The 20837-nt window shown below is 36.7% G+C and overlaps 1 protein-coding gene across 2 annotated transcripts; it reads left to right on the top strand.

Moving 5' to 3' along the window:
- Nucleotides 1-14315: 14315 nt before the first annotated feature.
- Nucleotides 14316-18873, top strand: LOC110710583. 2 transcript variants are annotated; one of them, XM_021888908.1, is made up of 4 exons: nt 14316-14544; nt 17813-18031; nt 18121-18166; nt 18340-18873. In XM_021888908.1, exons 2-4 carry the CDS (start codon nt 17861-17863, stop codon nt 18387-18389), a joined length of 267 nt encoding a protein of 88 aa, XP_021744600.1. In that variant the 5' UTR covers nt 14316-14544; nt 17813-17860; the 3' UTR covers nt 18390-18873. The 2 variants fall into 2 exon arrangements, with proteins under 2 accessions (XP_021744600.1, XP_021744601.1); XM_021888909.1 differs by having other exon boundaries at nt 14318-14544; nt 17860-18031.
- The last annotated feature ends 1964 nt before the right edge of the window (nt 18874-20837 follow it).

The raw sequence follows: 20837 nt of genomic DNA, 5'->3' as shown, positions 1-20837 counted from the left end.
GTTTACAACTCATTACTCAAGATTTACGAGTACTTAATTAAACTCAAGTCTAATATATATAAGCCGAGCCTCGAGAGTAAATCATTTATATAAAACATAAATAACAACATTCTTATCTAATTTTAGGATAATGATAAGGATGAATAACTTATTTTATTATACAGGGTACTTTAATACAAAAATTATCTATAATTAATATTAATCAAATTATAGTTCTTCTTCTTCTCGTTCAAGGTCATCGGCTAATTGAATTGACAAGGAACTGTTAGAACCTGATCAATCAGAAGTAGACGTTCCATCATCGTTGTCGTGTTGTGCATGAGTACGATTTTGCAAGCGATATTCAGCATCCAACCAATCATTAATTGAAACATACACACATTTCAAGTGTTTTGTAGTTTCGTGCTTCTGGATGGTGGTTTTGGGGGTTAGATGCGGTGGTTTTGGGGTTGGAGGGTGGCTTTCGGCGTGGTGGAGGTAATTTCATGTAGGTTGTGGTGGTTTGGTGTTTGGAGGGTGGTTTTCGGCATGACAGAGGTAATTTCATGTAGGTCGTGGTGGTTTTTTTTGGGATGAAAGTGTTGGTTTCGGGGGGGGTGTTTTGAGGTGGACAAACGGTGAAAATCTGGTAGTGGTAGTAATTTACAATATTTTACCATTTTTTAAGTAGTTTCTTGCATCATTTTACCTTTTATTATGTAGAATCTTACAACATTTTTTTATTAGGTATTTTCTCAAAATCTGAATTTTATTTTCTGACAAAAAGTCATTTTATGAAATTAGGTTTCCTGACAGAAATTGATTTTTTTTTTAAAAAAAAAAAAATTAGAGTTCTTAGCACAATTAAATTGGGGGGTTTTTATGAAATTAAATTAGGGTTCATCACAACTGTTGTTGTGAAATTGTACTTTCGTTTTTGAATTTTCACTTGAATTGTTCGTCTAGTGTTTTACTCAGAAAGAATTTCAATATTGATATGACGGCTATTGATTTCCCGAGTTTGGTAATGAATGTCATGCCTTGATAATGTGTTTGATTGTGTTACGAGAGAAATGGGATTTTGTACTTACAATTGGGCCAAGTTATATGTTTTTCTAACATATATTTTCTTCTTGCTTGTAAATTTCGGAGTTTTCTCTAACAGGTTTGGTTTCATTAATGGTGGGGAGGTTAAACCACTGTCAATGATTATTAATTGCTATAATATAGGGATAGATTAGTAAGAGAGGGAAATCGAGAGCATAGAAGGAATGAAAAAAAAAAAGGAGGGAAATAATAAAAGTGGGTGAAAAGGTGGGTGATTTAAATAATTTTTTAATTTAAGGGGTGGTAATTTAATTTTTTTTAGGTGATAATTTCACCATTAGTGTTATTAATGGGTGGTAAAATACTTGGTTTAAAAAAAGGATGGTAAAGTACAAAATTTCCTAAAATGAATTTTAATTCAGTAAAAATAAGGTGAAGTAAACATGGTCTTACATAGCTAGAAATTGATCTTGAATTAGAAGGTTGGTCTAGAGAATGAAAGATACCTCAAGTGGTTAGAGCTACCCTCCTGGCTCCAGGAGATCCTTCTCACCTCCATCCTTGTGACCGAGAAAAACACAAAAAAAAAAAAAAAAAAGGTTTGTCAAGACATGATCAAGGATAATTAGGATTAAGCAATTCCAAATATTATAAAGCCATGATATTTTTTTTTTAAAAAAATTATTATTACTAATTAATGGTACCACTAAATCATTACAATAATTCAATTCATAACTTCTTGATGCAACTAACCAAGAGTGTAGCGAAATATAATTCATAATACTTTTAAACATGGTATGATATTAAGTAAACAACCCTAACAAATAATAATCAAAATATCTAAGAATCGGATGAGTAAGCTAATAAGAATTAATTTGGTAACACTTGATTCAATAACAGAAATTAAAGAACACAAGTACTAAATGCAGTACAAAATAACCTAAATGCAGGAATTATTTATTTATATGAAAATAATAAAAGACTAAAATACCCTTATTCAATTTTTAGAACTCAATATATCATTTTAACTTGAACGTAAAATTCAACTTAAAAAATTCTCCATTTCTACGATCTACCTCTGCTAATCCCACGACATTTTGCTAATCCCACAAATTTCACATTCATTTTTCCTCCCATCTAAGGTAATTTATATTGTGTAATTTTGTTCTTATTGTATAATATTTCGTTCTTTTTTTTCGGGATTAATATTGACCCCCGGAAATCTTATCCGGGGGGTATTGTTGACCCCTGGAAATCTGATCTGGGGGGTATTGTTGACCCCCGGAAATTTTATCTGGGGGGTACTGTTGACCCCCGGAATTCTGATCCGGGGGTATCGTTGATCCCCGAAAACACATCCCGACACCCTGACATGTCCTAGAATAGAATTGTATAATATGGAAATTTTATTTTGTTTGATTGTTCATCTATAAATTAGATTTTACGGGGAAAAAAAAAATAAAACACATAATTTTCATACCTCAAACAAATCGTCATAGTGCACTTCATTATTGTCCATTAATTTGTATAGTATTGAATATTACATAGAATAAAAGGTTAAATAATGGTAGGGATGATTATATTGTTAAGAGTGTAAAGAATTAAATAAAAACAAGGGCAAAATTGGAATATAATCATTTTTTAAAAATTAACTTATTCTGCATTTAGGTAAAATTCTTCCTGTATTTAGTACTCCCCAATAAACAACCCTAACAAATAATAATCAAAGAATTAATTGAATGACGAGTAAACTACATGAGAGTGATCAACAATCTTGGACAAATTAATTAAACTTAACCCTTGAAATTAAGAGTAATTATGGCCTATTGCAGTTCCAAATACCATGACTGGTTTTCCTTTGATGATGATAAAGTGAAGAGCGTTGTCGTGTCGACACGTTGCAACAAGTATGTTATCATCTTCTTGTAGTCCATTCTCCTTCTTCAGTCTAGGTGTTAGAATCCAACTCCTTTTGATGTATTAGATTCCATTTAAGTGCTTTCCTAGAGTTTAGGTTATGTTTTCTTAGCTTGAGGTCCCTTTATTGTGTTACTGTCAGATCAGTGTTCACTAGGGATTCTCTTTGTATGTCATTTAAAGATCTTTATAGGGCGAATGATTAATGAAATCTTAAAGCCTTCTACCAAGTGTTGCCTTGCTTTTATGCTTGTTTGTTGTTAGACCTTTATAGATATTGTGTCTTACTTGCATATTAGCTCCCCTCCAACCCAACTTGATGCGCTAAGGACTCGTGGTTCGGACCCGCTTGTGCCCGCTTTGAAGTATCGGCCGTCACAAGCCCCGACCACCCGCACTCCGTCGCCCAGATAGACGTGAGTGCTCCTGAGATTCTATTGCCCGCTTGTGTTGCTTTGTGCTCACAAGCCCCTCTTCCGCTCAAGGCTAGAGTTCTTGCCGCCAAAAGGCTAGAGCGCGCCGCACGTTTCGGGGTCCAAACTCCCGGACCGTGACAGTTGGTATCAGAGCCAGGTTCAAACCTCGTCGCAAGCAACCCGTGTAGGCACCAAGGAGAGCTACACGAAGATGGAATTCGTAGAAGAAATGCTCGCTTGGCTCGAGGAGAAGGCGGACAAATGGGCCGAGCTCCAAGTCATTGTACACGAGCAAGCCGAGCAAATTGTGAAATTGATGGCTGACAGAGATGCCCTCCGCGAACAATTGTAATTTGTTCAAGGAAAAGCCGACGAAGCACTTGAGAAATGTGCTACCTTAACGCGCGATGTGGGCAGAGACGCACTGGGTGTTGGTGCGGCGAAGATAAAGCCGCCCAAACCTCGCGACTACAGTGGCGCTAGAGATGCGAAAGAATTTGATAACTTCCTCTTCGACATGGAGCAGTACTTCCGAATATGTCAACTAAGTGACGATCAGAAGGTGGATACTGCCATCATGTACTTGTCCGAAGATGCTAAGTTGTGGTGGCGCACCAAGCACGCAGACATCGAAGCAGGAAGGATCAAGATTGATACATGGGCGGAGTTCAAAGAGGAACTCAAAGAACAATTCTACCCCGTCAACACAGCGTTTGTTGCACGGATGAAGTTGCAAGAGTGCCGCCAGAAGGGTTCTCTTCGCAACTATGTTAAGGAATACTCGGCGATAATGTTGGACATCACAGACATGAATGAGAAAGATCGTGTGTTCAACTTTGTCAACGGGTTAAAGGAATGGGCGCAGCGAGAGATTTTGAGGCAGAATATTGATACCCTCGCTGCTGCTATGTGTGCTGCTGAGAGATTGATGGACTACTCAGTCGGGAAGGGTCGTCAATCCGAGAAGGACTCAAGTGGGACGTCAACACACTCTAACAGTCTGTCTCCAAGCTCTCCAAAGGGTACAGAGAACGGCTCACGAGTATCTTCCAACACCATTAATACATATCATAGAAGAAGTGGAGGAGGTGATGCCCAGAGACAAACATCTACCCCCTCCCACAACTCAGGAAACTCGAGGGTCGGCGCATCCTCGGCAAACACAAGGGCAATAAACTGCATACTTTGTCGAGGTCCACACAAATGGTGGGATTGCGAGCATAAAGAAGAACTTGACAAGATCCAAAAGAGATTGTCGTCCATGTCCGTTCAGGAGGCCACAAAAGAGACTAGCAGCGATGAGGAGCCCACATATAGGATGGGTTCCATACGACGCCTGAGTGCTATGAGAATGATAGCACCTCAAGAAGAACCAGAAGTCCGATACCTTTCGGCAATACGAGTGATGGAGCCTGAGAAGAAGGAAACATCGAAGAAACAAGCTCGCACCAGAAACCCAGAGAAGCGGGAGATGAAGCCCATGGAGTTGTCAACATCCCAGATACACACCCGCCAAAACCAGAATCAGTCACAAGGTTCGAAGAAAAGAGCGACGAGCCTAGAGACACCAAAGAGACACCAAAGAAGAACCTCCCAAGAGGGAAGAAAAGCAGTGGTTGAGCAAACAACGCAGGGCGCGTGCAAGGGATTACAAAGAAAATGGTCACCCAAGAGGCACCAGCCACAACTTGAAGCTCTCCACCACAGTCTCAAGGAAGCAACTCCCCAACAGATGATGGTGGAAGCAGTTGTCCCCCTTAATTCAACAGATTCCACTCCTAGGAGGAAATTTAGAGATGAAGCTCTCAACAAGATGTTCGAGCTGAGAAACTCCAAAGACAAGATCCTCATCAACAAAGAAGATCCAGCTCAAGAGTCAGATAAGATTCCAGAAGATAGCCGCACCAACGGCGCATCCAAAACTTGAGATAGTTTAGGGTTTTTTAATTTTGATTGTAAATTTTGTAAGTCGACGAGGTCGTCGACAGCTTAAGTGGGGGAGGATGTTAGAATCCAACTCCTTTTGATGTATTAGATTCCATTTAAGTGCTTTCCTAGAGTTTAGGTTATGTTTTCTTAGCTTGAGGTCCCTTTATTGTGTTACTGTCAGATCAGTGTTCACTAGGGATTCTCTTTGTATGTCATTTAAAGATCTTTAGAGGGCGAATGATTAATGAAATCTTAAAGCCTTCTACCAAGTGTTGCCTTGCTTTTATGCTTGTTTGTTGTTAGACCTTTATAGATATTGTGTCTTACTTGCATATTAGCTCCCCTCCAACCCAACTTGATGCGCTAAGGACTCGTGGTTCGGACCCTCTTGTGCCCGCTTTAAAGTATCGGCCGTCACAAGCCCCGACCACCCGCACTCCGTCGCCCAGATAGACGTGAGTGCTCCTGAGATTCTATTGCCTGCTTGTGTTGCTTTGTGCTCACAAGCCCCTCTTCCGCTCAAGGCTAGCGTTCTTGACGCCAAAAGGCTAGAGCGCGCCGCACGTTTCGGGGTCCAAACTCTCGGACCGTTACACTAGGCCACTCCCGTCTTTTCCCGGACTTCAAAACATACTTAAATCCGGGATCATCCTCGTTGTTGTTGTTGTTGTTGTCGTCGTTGTTCTTCTTCTTATTTTTATCAAAATAATTCCATCTACTAAGGGGCATCTTGTACACGAACGATCCCATGACGACCTTGACGTCGATATCCTCTTGTTTAAGAAGCTCTTTCTCTTGATTTGTTACAAACGACGCGTCTAGCTTTTTTTTTGAACCTGCCGGGAGGGCTAGTCGTGCTTGTTGAGGTGCCATATCAGATGAAGTCATTCTCTTTTCCATTATTACTTTGACATCGCTGATATCTTCTTTATTGTATCCCAAATTACGTGTCACATGCTCGATAATTGAGGCTTTAGTAGCATCATTATTATGATCAACGAAAGATAATTTATTAGAAGTCTTCTTGATCTTCTTCACTTTAGGTTTGTTGATGTTGTTGTTGCTGATCAATTGCAGGGGGGTTTTGAGGCCTCGGGTTGTTGTTGTTGTTGTGGTGGTGAAGGTGGTTTGGCAAAGGTAATCTTTAAGTTGAAATTAGGGCTTCTCATAATGTAACATTCCCTTTGTATCTTGGATTTTGGTTCATCATCATATTCGGTGTTTGGATTTGTTGGTAAGGAAGACGAGGTTGTAGCATTATTGTTTCGTTTGTTGTTGAAGATGGTGGTGGTGTTTTCTTGGGTTTCATCTGATTTATCCATCGAAATTGATCGAGAAAGAAGAAGGATGAACAATTAAGGGAGAAAGATTTCAAGGGAATGAAGATTGCGTAGAAACTGAATATGAATATATGTAGAGTTTGGGGTGATATAGGAAAATATGAATGTAGAGTTTGGGATGATGTAGGAGTGATGAACAAATTAAACTTGGTGAGCAAGTGTCCTAATTGTAGTAGTAATATGATCCGACTAGTTTTTAGGAAATCAAATCCAAAGATTTTGTTCATAAAAATGATAATCTATCTTATTTTAGGAAACAATATCTAAAAACCTCGATTATATGATAGATAGATACTCTAATATTTTAGGAAACTGCTTGTACGTTTGGAAGCTACGGAGTAATAGACTTATACGAGTAGTATTAGCTAGCTGCCTAGCTGAGGTTTGTTTATTGAAAAACTGATTTTTTACAATAATCTATTACTCAGCCCATTCCTAATTAAATCTTTCAAAACCCTTCCTAGATTCTACTTGTATTACAAAAAAAAAAAAATGTTAGGTTTATTTGAAAGTCATGATCTAATTGTAATTTTATTTTCGGTGCAAATTCTAAATGTGTTAATACAATGAAAGTCCCACCCCTATCAAACTCTATTTGTTTAGCGTATAATTACATTAAGGGCCTATTCTAATAGACTGAAATCAGATGAACTGAACTGAATTGAACTGAACTGAGCTGAACTGAACTAAATTAAAATGAACTGTATTGAAATGAATATTTTATAAGAGAAGAAAATTAGGAGCTGAACTGAATTGAATTGAAAATAAACGTATGAGAACAGGCCCTAACTCTATTTTTTATTTTATTGTTTATAACTGAATCTCGTGTAATGTACAGTTTGTTAGTATTTTATACAACAAATATTTTATTGTTTGGAACCATATATGATCATTATAAGTTTTCATAAATTTTCATGGTAGGCTTGAATTAATGAAATCGGTGAGAGTTGTAAATCAGTAAATTGGCCGTTTAAAGACAAATTGGATGGTTTCACCTACCCAATTGGACTCCCCGAGGGTATTAGGGACCATGGTAAACATTTCGGCAATTTTTTATTTCTGGGCGAAAAAAGTCAAAAAATTCAAAAATTGAAGGCTAATATCCACGGTTTTTGAGAAATTTTGGAGTTTTCGGGGCCCGGTGTTTAAAAGTCTTGAAATCCTAGGGAATACATCTCGGGGTCATATAATGTCGTTTGGAACCATATATGATCATTATTTGTTATCATAAATGTTTGTGGTAGGCTTGAGTTAATGAAATCAGTGCAAGTTGGAAACCGATAAATTGGTCGTTTAAAGGCAAATTGGATGGTTCCACCCATCCAATAAAACTCCGTGGGGGTATTAGGAAATGTGTAAAAATTTTGACAATTTTTATTTTTGTGCAAAAATAAGAGTCAAAAAATTCCAAAAATGAAGTCTATATCCATGTTTTTTGAGAAATTTTGAAGGTTTCGGGGCCCGGTGTCGACGAGAAATGAGATTTTAGGGGATACGTACATCTCAGAGTCATATAATGCCGTTTGGAACCATAAATGATCATTATATTTTGTCATAAATGTTCGTGGTAGGCTTGAGTTAATGAAATCGGTGCAAGTTGTAAACCGGTAAATTGACCGTTTAAAGGCAAATTGGATGGTTCCACCCACTCAATTAGAATCCCTGAGGGTATTAGGGACCATGGTAAACATTTCGGCAATTTTTTATTTCTGGGCGAAAAAAGTCAAAAAATTCAAAAATTGAAGGCTAATATCCACGGTTTTTGAGAAATTTGTAGTTTTCGGGGCCCGATGTTTAAAAGTCTTGAAATTCTAGAGAATACATATCGGGGTCATATAATGTCGTTTGGAACCATATATGATCATTATTTGTTGTCATAAATGTTTGTGGTAGGCTTGAGTTAATGAAATCATTGCAAGTTGTAAACCGATAAATTGGTCGTTTAAAGGCAATTGGATAGTTCCACCCATCCAATAAAACTTCGTGGGGGTATTAGGGAACGTGGTAAAAATTTCGGTAGTTTTTATTTTCGTGCGAAAAAGAGTCAAAAAATTCCAAAAATGAAGTCTAATATCCATGTTTTTTGAGAAATTTTGAAGGTTTCGGGGCCCGGTGTTGGCAAGAAAGGAGATTTTAGAGGATATATCTCGGAGTCATATAATTCCGTTTGGAACCATAAATGATCATTATATGTTGTCATAAATGTTCGTTGTAGGCGGCTTGAGTTAATGAAATCGGTGCAAGTTGTAAACCGGTAAATTGGCCGTTTAAAGGCAAATTGGATGGTTCCACCCACTCAATTGGAATCCCAGAGGGTATTAGAGACCATGGTAAATATTTCGGAAATTTTTATTTCCGGGCAAAAAAAAGTCAAAAAATTCCAAAATTGAAGGCTAATATCCACGATTTTTGAGAAATTTTGAAGGTTTCGGGGCCCAGTGTCGAAAAGGTTTGAGATTTTATGGGATACATCTCGTGGTCATTAAATGTCATTTGGAACTATATATGATCATATTATATTGTCATAAATGTTCGTGATAGGATTGAATTAATGAAATCGATGCAAGTTGTAAATCGGTAATTGGTTGTTTAAAGGAAAATTGGAAGGTTCCACCCACCCAATTAGACTCCCGGAGGGTTTAGGGAACATGATAAACATTTCGACAATTTTTATTTTCAGGTGAAAAAAAAAGTAAAAAAAAATCCAAAATTGAAGGCTAATATCCACACTTTTTGAGTAATTTTGGAGGTTTCAGGGTCCGGAATCAAAAAAGTATTGAAATTCTAGGGAATATATCTCGGGGTCATATAATGCTGTTTGGAACCATATATGATCATTATTTGTTGTCATAAATGTTCGTGCTAGGCTCGAGTTTATGAAATCGATGCAAGTTGTAAATCGGTAAATTGATCGTTTAAAGGCAAATTGGATGGTTCCACACACCCAATTGGACTTTCGGAGAGTATTAGGAACCGTGGTAAACATTTCGGCAATTTTTATTTTCGAGCGAAAAAAAGTCAAAAAATTCCAAAAATGAAGGCTATAATATCCATGATTTTTTAGAATTTTTGGAGGTTTCGTGGCCTATTGTCAAAAAGCCTTGAGATTTAGGGGATACATCTCGGTGTCATATAATGTCGTTTGGAACTATATATGATCATTATAAGTTGTTACAAATGTTCGTGGCAGGCTTGAGTTAATAAAATCGATGAAGTTGTAAACTGGTAAATTGGTCGTTTTAAAGGAAAATTGGATGGTTCCAGCCACCCAATTGGACTCCCGAAGGGTATGTTAGGGACCATGGTAAATATTTTGGCAATTTTTATTTCCGAGCGAAAAAATTCAAAAAATCCCAAAATTGCAGACTAATTTCCATGCATTTTGCGAAATTTTGAAGGTTTCTGGGCTCGGTGTTGAAAAGTATTGAAATTCTAGGGAATACATCTCGGGTCATATAATGCCATTTAGATTTTTGGAACCATATATGATCATTATTTGGAACCATATATGATCATTATATGTTGTCATAAATGTTCGTGGTAGGCTTGAGTTGATGAAATCGGTGCAAGTTGTAAACCGGTCAAAGACTTCGAGTTTTAGACTTGTTCTTCTATCGTCTTGTTCTTCTATCGTCTAATACCCTTTTTGACCCACTAAAAGCTTGTTCGGAGGCAATGGAGGAGACTTGGATAGAAAAAATATCACGTGCCATTGCCGCCAAAATTGGATGTATCATGTTTTGTGCTTTCCACCAATCAATGAGGTCGAGGCCGTACTTCTCTTCTTCGTCCATGCCTCTCATGAAGTCGTAATTTAAGTACATTTGCAATTCTGAAACATCACTTTGTGTTCTCCAAGACGATGATTCACTACCTGAATACTTAGACATCATGTTAGTAGCTTGTGCAAATAAACCTTTGGGCTTTGGCCCTTTTATTTACGTTTTTGGTTGATTGAGAAGGAGCAAATCGAGAAACGGTTCCATATTTAGATTCATAAATTTTATATAATGCAAAAAATTGATCGGTCACATTAGCTTTATAAGACTCAACATCATCATCAAATTGCATGTATTGAAAATAAATATCAATTAATAGAAATGTGCCATCATACTTTTGCCTTGGATCTAATATAGAAGCAAAAATATAAATCATAGGAAGATGGTGTAATATTTACGCCATTTTTCCTCCATTGATGGAGTATATTCATTGTAATCGTGTTGGGAGCGATGTTCAGCGAAAAATTGGGCAAGTAAACATGCATTGCTAAGAAAAGATTGAGAACAAGGATTATAAACAGAAGAAACACAATGTGTCATACTATATAATAATTGTAAAAATTGCATTTATTTTTCACAATTAGACCAATCTTCTTCTAGTAAAGCAAAATGTGGAAACTTTTGATTAAAAAAAAACTGTTAGTGGAACCTTGTACTCGATTGCCTTACTCAACATTTCATAGGTGGAGTTCCACCTGGTTAGACAATCCGTTTTGATTTTGATACACTTTATCTTTAGCTGCCTAAGAAAAGCTTTCCATTCCTGAAATCTCATGTTAGAACTGTTAATAGAAATAATAGCATTTCTAATTTTATGATAAAATGGACCAATTGCATTAGTTACATCCTTCACACACAAATTAAAAACATGACAAATGCATCTAATATGAAGTGCATCTCCATCTAATATGACATCAGATAATTGTTGTTTAACTAAATTTGCACTAAATATCATGGATGTTGCATTATCAAATGTCATAGACATGATTTTGGGTCTAAGATTATATGCATCGATAGCTTGCATTAAATGATGAGAAATATTAAGACCAGTGTGGGGGTATTCTAGCATTTTAAAATCGATAATGCGTTTTTATAATAACCAATCATTATCCACCCAATGACAAGTCACACACAAATAATGGTATCCATAACTACTATCCCACGCATCTGCGGTTAAAGAAACTCTACAAATAAGATTACTTAATTCTTCAACTAACCTCATTTTGTACTCTAAGAAAGTTTTCATGGAAGCTGAACGAACAATTTTTCTAGAGATATTTTTGTATTGGGGTTGTAGTGCTCTATTAATGTAATTGTTAAACGAATCATTTTCGGCGAAAAGAAAAGGTTTTTCAGCATGTACTAACATTCTCCTAAGTTCATCCCTATCATTCTCATAATTGTAATTAAGTGAAGCCATGTTGATGGTATTGAGAAAATTTGAGTTGAGTTGGGTCACTAGATGGTTCACCACATTTATTAACATGTCTACTTAAATTAAGTGCCCCATCTCGGACTTGGTTTTAACCGAGAGAAATTTGGCATTACTAGAAGAAGAGGAGGGGTTTGGGTTTGATGTCATGATTAAAAATAGCACAATTAATTAAAATAAGAAATTAATAAAATAACAATATTTTTTTTAAAAAAAATTAACAATAATTATAATACAAGTAATAATAACAATAATATGAAAAATAATTATAACAATTACATTAAGAATAAGAATAATAAATTAAAATAAATATGAGTCAGATCTTACAGCCAAGCTTCGATTGGTTTCGGCAAAATAATTTCACGAACTTTTAATTTTTTGTTAAGAATTTCGATAACTGAGATTTGAGTGAATTAGAGAATAAAAGATTATAAGAGATTAGAGAACAAGACATTAAAATAATTGAGAATTGAGCTAAAGAATTGTGAAAAAAAAGGATGATGAGTTGATGTATTTATAGAGAATTAGTGAAAAAAGCCGTTTAAATCAAAAGCTAACCAGTAGAAAGCAAAAGCTAGCCGTTAAATTAGAGCTGTTGTAAAATATGGTTGTTACTCGTGCTGCCGTTCCGATCTGTGGGCCGTGCTGGCGGGCCGTGCCGCGGGCCGATATTGCGTGCCGCCCGCGGGCTTATGTTGTTTTTTTGGTTTACAACACAGCCTACCCCTAAAGATGGGCAATGGGCTGTGCCGTGCCGCCGCGGGTCGTGTCTGGCCGTGCCGTGCCGTGGTGGTGGGAGTGCCGTGCCGACTCCGCGGCGGGCCGTGCCGTGCCTAAATTTGGCACACCCCAGCGCACGGCACGGCACGACCCACGTGCCTGGCGAGCGCGCGGGCCAAACCGTGCCTTTTTTTTAAAAAAATAATAAATGTAAATAAATTAGTTTCCTCAAGGGTTTCCAAAAAAATTCGTAGATTCAAAATGACGAGATGTGAATCGCCAGGGCCTCTAGTAAAATAGTGGCGGAACTTTACGGTTTCGTCAGTTAAATAGTGGCGGAACTTTACGGTTTCGTCAGTTCGACTGGATCATGCATGTACGTGGAGGAAGAAGGCTATGGTTGCGTGATCATGCATGTACGTGGAGGAAGAAGGCTATGGTTGCGTGAGGAAATTCAGAAATAGCCATTATATAACGGGATCTCAAAAAATAAGTAATATTTCTGCTGGGCCTTTATCCTTTTTTTCGGTTCATTAGGATTCTTATTGGTTGGAATTTCCAGCTATCTTGGTAAGAATTTGATATCTTTATTTCCTCCCCAGCAAATTCTTTTTATTATTCCACAAGGGATCGTGATGGCTATGCTTTTGGAAAGGGAGAGGACAAGATCAAATCTTTCTTCTAGCGCGGCTCGCTTCGCTTTGGTTGCGGAGAGCACAACCGAGTAGCGTGGCTACGACCTTGTGAGAAACTTGTTTCGAACGCTGGGCTTCTATACCCTTAGAGTAGAGCGAAGTGGAGTTTGGCCCTCGGAGGGGGCAGGTTAGGGGATGGGGCTTTGGTGTTTTGAGCTAGGTTTTACGGCTTCAGTCCGGTAACCGAGAGCGAATTTTTCAATTCCTCTGGTTACAGCGAGTTGGACCTTTTATACCGCCAGTCCCTTATTTTCCTTAAAAAACTGGAAAAGGGGACAGTTCGAAACAAGTTTCTCACGCAACAAGGCAACTGAGAAAACCGATTTCGCCCCAACCTCGAATTCGTATTTTCGAAGGACGCGACCCCCAACGTAGATCATTGTCGTTATTAACCGAGACTCAGGTTAAGCTCCGTCTCGGAACCATGTGGGGTTAGGAGTAAAGCATCCCGAGGTTGGCGCTCACTTTTCTGCTCACTTTTCTTATAGACCTCGAGAGAACAAAGGTTTGTATGACTCATATGGATGGTCGAGTCGGTTTCCGCATATTGCCTGGGCAAAGGTGCCCTCTCGAGGCTAGAGTACTTCCCTCGTACCTCTGAACACTTACGTTTCGAAGGGACCCCCCAGACCCCACACAAGCGCCAAATTTTATGTTTATGTTAATGTTAATATATTTTGTTTTGAACAATTTTATTTTAATTAAGGTTATATAAATTATTTATCTAATTATGTTTAAGTTTATACAAATAATTTTATTAATTTAGCAAAAAACAACAATGCATATAATAAAAAACAAAAATTTACGAGTGCGATAAGCCGAAAACACAAAAAATTGAAGAATAAATTATTTTATTATATGCCGGTAGCCGGTACGATAAATCGATAATACAAATAATTAATGATAATTAAAAATCGTACAATAATTGGTGAATAACTTCATTTATTATACGGAATAAGAGGTTCGATAATACAAAAATTGTACAATAGTGTATAATTATAGCGGGCCTCGTGCCGTGCCCGACCGTGCCCTCGTGCCAACCCATGGGCCGGCCATCGTGCCGCTCACCGTGCCTCATGTCGTGCCGATTCCCAGATTTGTGTTCACGGCACGGGTGGGCCGGGCCGGAATCGTGCCGGGCCCGTGCCGCCCGCGTGCCGGCCCGTACCTAGCTCTCTTTTTCTCAAGTTCTCAACATATTACCTTGCAATGTTACTCAGAAAAACCTTTAAAGAACAAAAAGCTCCATTGAAGCGGATTGCGAGCTTCCTCTACTCCATTGAAGCGTAGGTAAGATGTTCTTCTTAATCACCTAATATCAGTTTCACAATCTAGTGTTAATTGTTCATTTTATTCAATTTAATGTGGATTGATTATTGAACTATGTATTGGTATTTGGTACTGATTTAATTTTAGTCGAAGAACTTATTTTGATAATTGAGTCAAATTTGGTTGCTATTTTGTTGCAAAACCCTTAAATGTTAGGGCGAAACTGTGTAAATTAAACTTTCCTATGTTGAATTACTGCTTAATTTTAGTTTACTTTGTCGTATTTTTGTTGGTCTTAATTTTGCAATGTTGATTATTAATATTGGATAAACTGTTTAGAATTATTGTTGGTATAATTTGTATTGGAAAGTTAAAATTTGCGCTAAATTTGATAGGATTGGGATGATGAAATTAGGAAATGGTGTATTTGTAAACGGCCTATATCTTTAGTTGTTTAATTGCATTGGAAGTATGATTTCATCATTAATGAAGAACCAAAGATGCAGATTCAAGTGTATAATTTGGCCATTTAAATTAGGTTAACAACTCTATCTTTCAGCTATCAAGTCAGACTTTTGGCAATCCTATTGGATTAACCTAGGTTTCCGTCTCTAAGCTCAGGTTAGGAAGGTTAGAGGAATGATACTATGGTCATTTCCTCCCGAAATTTAACTGACCTCACAAGATAACCCCAAGGAAGGAAAAGTTTTATATTTAGACTGATGTCATTAGGTTGGCAATGAAAAATAAACCCCTAATCTCGTGGTTATAAGGTGGGAACTCTACCATTGAGGTCCTACTTACCGATGAAGGCTTTTTGGAGTTGGATGATATCTTCTTTAAGGTCTTTTGCATCACAATGAACAAGTGGATGGTTTTTATTGACTAGGAATTGTGCTCCTTGTAGACTAGTATTGGTGGAATTGACTAAAGGTTGTGGTGGGTTCTGTCTATGTAACTTTAGTATTGCTTTTTTTGAAGAACTATCTTTGGGCTGTCTTTGCAAGAAAGAGATAGATAATAGGATCCATAGTAATTACATCAAGCATAATGATTTTGATAGAGGAATTGTTGAGTTAATAGGTCAAAAGTAATGCAGTGACTTGTTTATTTAGGATGGTCTAAATACCTTGAGTCCTTGATTCATTTAGACATCTTCTCTGGCAATTCCCAAATAGAAACTATGTTGCTGATTGGCATCCTAAAAAAGATACAAGTATTATATTGCATGTGTTGTGAGCTGATGTAAGAGACTTATCGGCACATACTTTCTGACAATCCCAATCTAATTTCATTTTGGCATTGGGATCCATGCTTGGCACCACACTTGATAAGCTATAGATAGAAGACATTGTTCCCTATCTTGCTCAAATCATGTTTCGTTATAGTGTGAGATGAATACATGAATCTGTTAAGCTGTCTTAGCTACTGCAGTTCATATGGTTTGGGATGTTAGAAATGATAATATTTTTAACAGTGGAAATGTTTTGATGTCAAATATTTGGGTTTTCTATCTGGGTCAATTTCTGGATTTTTGATTTTGAAGGTTTTTAGTTTGTTGTCAACATTGGGTTTTTGAAATAACTTGGCCTATCAGTATCTAAAGTATAATGTTATTAGACTTATGAGTGGATATTGTGTAATACAGAAGTGAATAGTTTCCTAGAGGTTGTGGAATCATGAACTTAAATTCCTTTTTAAGTCATATTGGCCACAAGAAAAAAGAGTTCACTAATTACAGTCATGTATAAGACTATGAATAATCATTGTTCAAATTATTTGAGAATAGCCACATTTTGATTTATCAATTTCGGGACCATAGCTGGGTATACATCCTAGATTTTCCTTTGATTGCTTTCTAAGCGTAGTGAGTAATATTACTTCTTTGTTTATGGCAGCATACATTTTGTTGGCCTATAGTAACACGATTACAACTTAGTAAGTTCCTGAAACTTTATGAGATGTTTTTTTGGGTGTTACATGGATGGAGGGGAATACTCAAGTCTCTAGGTTACAATGAGTACCTGTAAGATACTTGACACTCTTGCATAAGTATGAAAGCTTGACACTTTTAAGAAATATCAGAGGCATACCCTGTTTCAACTTTTTATAGCTAAGCTAAGTTGAATCAGTTTTATGAGAGGAAAATGCCCAAAATGCCGGGTTGTGTTATACATTGTCAGAGACTGTTATGTAAATGATAGACAACATCTCAAAATTATTGCTTGAAATGTGATAGTTTCTGGTACTTGGGATGTATACAAGCATACAACAGAAATTATAGCTTATACTAACTCCTAAATAAAGTATAGCCCGGGTTTGGAAAAGAGTTATTTGCTGCTAGCCGGATTTGAATGTGAGAGCTGCCTTGAACATCTGGTTTTATTTGCTTGTTTGACTTGCTGATTCCTTTTTAGGTGTTTTCCTTTAGACTTTTTTACAGATAATAATTCCTCCAAAAACTCAGGGCTCTATGTAAATTCTATAAGTTTTTTTTTGTGTGTGTGTGTGGGGGGGGGGGGTATCAGGTCAATTACTGTGTCTTGCAGTTCTCAAGTATGACTGTTGGTGCTAACCCCAGGGAAAAAAAAAAGAAAAAAAAAAAGATGTCATCCCTCTCTAAGCTCAGGCCTCAGTATTTCAAAGTGCGGCAATAGTGCAATACTATGGTCTTTTAATTGATTGGTTTAGTGGTAGAATGATATTTTTTTTTTTTTTTTTTTGAAACCTGGTAGAATGATAGATTAAGCCACTAAAATATTCCTAGTTAATTGATTGAATCAGTTATCTTTGCAATGTATAACTATTGGAAGTAGGTGTTGATTCTTGTTTTAGTCCTCTTTCAGCACATTGAGCAAGTGATCATTTTTGTGGACTAGGATGTGTGCTCCCTGCAATCAAGTACTGTGAAATGGGCTATAATGTGCCAGGTTAAGGAATATGGTGGCTTTGGTCGATTTAGCTTCAGTATTTGAAGTGAAGCTGCTTTTAGAAAATACTTTTATTGGCTATCTTGCAAGAGAAAGACTGCGAATCAATTAAATCCATAGTTATTACATCAAGCATAATGAATTTAGTATGCATCCGCCCGCATAAATTATAATGCATCTTGTTTCCAATATGTCTACCATCATAAAGTGTTCTATTGCAGTATTGCCTTTTTTTTTTTGTCTCCTTTTATTGCCAAATCTTTTATCATGTGTAGCGCTCTATGTCATCACTTTGAAAATTTTATGTAGCGCTCTTGTGCTGAAATGAAACTGGTTCTCTTTTTTTCTTTATACTTCAGAAAATTGTCATTTGGTAACTGTTTCTGAGTGAAAGATATCCATTCAGGATGAACCCAAGTACAAAAGCAAACTTACACGACGAAAGCATCAAATCTGATCAATCATCATCCTTGCCATCTCAACAGCCACCACCACCAGTTCATCAAAATGATGCAGATGAGGAGGATGAGAGTGTGAAGCAACTTGGAGATTGCTCATCTTTGTACTTGTCGTTACAGGTACACAAGTATGGTACTACATTACTACTATGTATAAGAAGATACAATTTGTTTCTAATATTTTATGTATAATCTGAACATACGTGTAGGATTGTCTGATTAAAACCGACAGAAACTGGAAATCGTGCCAAAAGGGTGTGCTTTCTTTTCAACACCCTGTGTTTTCTTTTTGGTTTATTTTACCATTTCCATCCTTTAAATTGATTAGATTAAAATTTCTTTCAAAATCTTGTTGTCTAAAAGTAGAAATTTCAAAGTTTGCTCAAGTTCTTGTTAATTTTGTTCTTGCACGTTTTGCACTTGTGTAGAGGTTCAAGCTCTTAAGGCATGCAGCGAAAGGAAGAAGCAAGAGAAGTGACAAATGTTGTTGCACTAGAGGAGATCAGGAGATCATATATTGAAGTAGCAATGCTCATTTGTTGCTCTTTAAGAAGCTCAAGTTTGTCAAGCAACTGATTGCAAGCAAGATTTTAGGGCACGAAGGTTCAAACGTAGTTTGCCTTTCCCATTGTTTCGATGCTAATGGATGAATGATTTTTCTCCTCTTGCAATTTGAGCACAATGTGAAGTTGGCATGTTTGCAATGCTTTATTTGATAGAACTTGAGAGTGTCACTCACTCAGGTGGATAACAAGTTAACAACAGTGGTTGGTTAAAATTACTGTATTGCATTAGAGGAAATAAGTCTAAATTAATGTTCTTGGTTATTCATCTATAAGGTGTTGATTGGACAACATTGGTTTTTCTTTAGGGTCAAGAGCGGCTTGAAAGACAGTGATGTAAATTGGATAGGATTTTAAATGATTCGTCTATCCTCAAGGTTATTAATTATATAAAGTGAATACTACGTGTTCATTTTTTAAAGGGATTATGCCACATATGAGCTTTGACCACTTGGTTAGTCATGTATTCGTATGACTTATAAGCTACGGAGTATTATTTTTAAAAAAAGAAAAATAACAATGATCACTCAACTTGTAAAAGGATCCAAACTAGATATGAACCAACCTAAAATCAAACTAGGCCTTTATAAAACCAACTAGAGAATTATTTGAAAAAAAAAAAATCGTTGTAACAATGTTTGATTTAGATGAGATACAACTAAAAGTATTATAGGACAAACTTAAAGGGACAGACTTATGGGGCAGGTGTGAAAGGACAAATAGACATGTACATAGCAACATAAAAAAAATTCGGGTCCTTTTCCTTCCATAAAATTGTCCAAGTTTTATGAAAAAACAAATGGAGAGAGTATTGTTAGTTTGTCACTATTTTCTAGTTTTCTTTCGTAGAAGCAGTGATATACAGGTGTATGGTATGATTATGGCTCATTTTATCGTCAAATGAGCAAACAAATATCTTTGGGTATATCATACACCCGAATATACATAACAACCTCCCTGGTTTCGTGAAAGTTGGACGTATTAGACATAGGCGGGAAAATACTACTCAATTTGGGTCTTCAGTCTCTCTCCTCCATTCCCTTTCTTTTCAAGCAAACTTCCTTTTGCCTACTTTTTCTTCCACAAATCGCAAATCTTGACTAATTTCTCACCCTCTACCTTTCCAATTCTTAAGGTATGTCTGCTCAACAATTTTAAATTACCGTTAGAATGCTTATTTTCATGTTTTTATCTTCAAATTATTTCGTTTTGAATTGGAACTTCAATCTTCCATTTTTGTAATCTATATGAGTTTGTAATAATTCTTCCTATCATCTCATATTCCTGTGAATTCTTGTATGATTTGATTTAATTGATTGATTGAAGAATTGCTAAACAAAACCCTAAATTAAAACCCTAGTTAGGTCTTGAATTCAATCACGAATTCAAATATTTAGTATGCAAATTTCAATTTTTTATATTAAATCCCTAGTAGTGCTAGTGCAGAACTCGAATATATATATTGTAATTATAATAAGCTTTGTTATTTCTTTGGATTTTGAACAAATTTTTGACACTCAGGAAAAAAAATAAAAGAAATTGAATTGCAGTAATTTGGTGCTGATTTCCCAATTTCCTTATTATTGATGAAACCATGAAGTTTGAATCGAGTCCGAATTTGTTTTATTAAATATCCGATTTCTTGATACTCAGAAAAATTCCTGTTTATATGTTTGATATACTGTATTCTGGGGGTGTATTTATAATTGTAGATGTCGTATGACTTTTTTAAACGATGATTTCCTCCCTCTACATTGAAATAGAAACTCGTTATTTAATGGAAGAAGCTCAGTTTTTTCCACATTTGTCTGTCTCAGTAATATTAGTGAAGCAATACTGAAGGTATTGCATAGATGGATTCGGAGGCTGCACGAACTGCACGAGACTCTCTGGAACTAGCATTTCAGATGTCGAACATACTTGAAACGGGATTAGATCGTCACTCTCTTTCTGTCTTGATTGCACTATGTGATCTTGGCTTGAACCCTGAGGCGGTTGCTGCAGTTGTGAAGGAGCTTAGAAGAGAGCCCCCGCCTTCTTCAACCATCCCACCTGATGCACCTGCTCATTCCTGAACGTTTTTTCCTCTGTCCTGTTATTTGTATTCACCCTTTACCTTTTCTTTTCTATTGTAGAGTTTTTAATTTTTAGTATTGCATTGCTTTGGAGAATGCTGCAGAAGTATCAGCTTCAATATATGCCTGAATTAGCGAGTAGCCTGGTAACTTTGTGTGATACACTGATACTGGTATAAAATTGTTGTTTGTTGATTTCTCTTGGTTATAGTTCGAGTAGAATTTATCTTTCTAGCTACATCTGGTAGAAAAATTTGCATTTGCAGTCTTGTACAAGTTCGCCGAGGG

This window comes from Chenopodium quinoa, unplaced genomic scaffold (assembly GCF_001683475.1).
Source record: "Chenopodium quinoa cultivar QQ74 unplaced genomic scaffold, ASM168347v1, whole genome shotgun sequence".
NCBI lineage: Eukaryota > Viridiplantae > Streptophyta > Magnoliopsida > Caryophyllales > Amaranthaceae > Chenopodium > Chenopodium quinoa.
This window is presented reverse-complemented; position numbering and strand designations above follow the sequence as displayed.

Excerpts from the sequence above, each read along its gene's own strand:
- LOC110710583 (XM_021888908.1), top strand. The coding sequence starts at position 17,861 with ATGAACCCAAGTACAAAAGCAAACTTACACGACGAAAGCATCAAATCT. Across the intron at positions 18,032-18,120 it reads CTTTGTACTTGTCGTTACAG|GATTGTCTGATTAAAACCGA; the intron begins GTACACAAGTAT and ends ACATACGTGTAG. Across the intron at positions 18,167-18,339 it reads CTGGAAATCGTGCCAAAAGG|AGGTTCAAGCTCTTAAGGCA; the intron begins GTGTGCTTTCTT and ends GCACTTGTGTAG.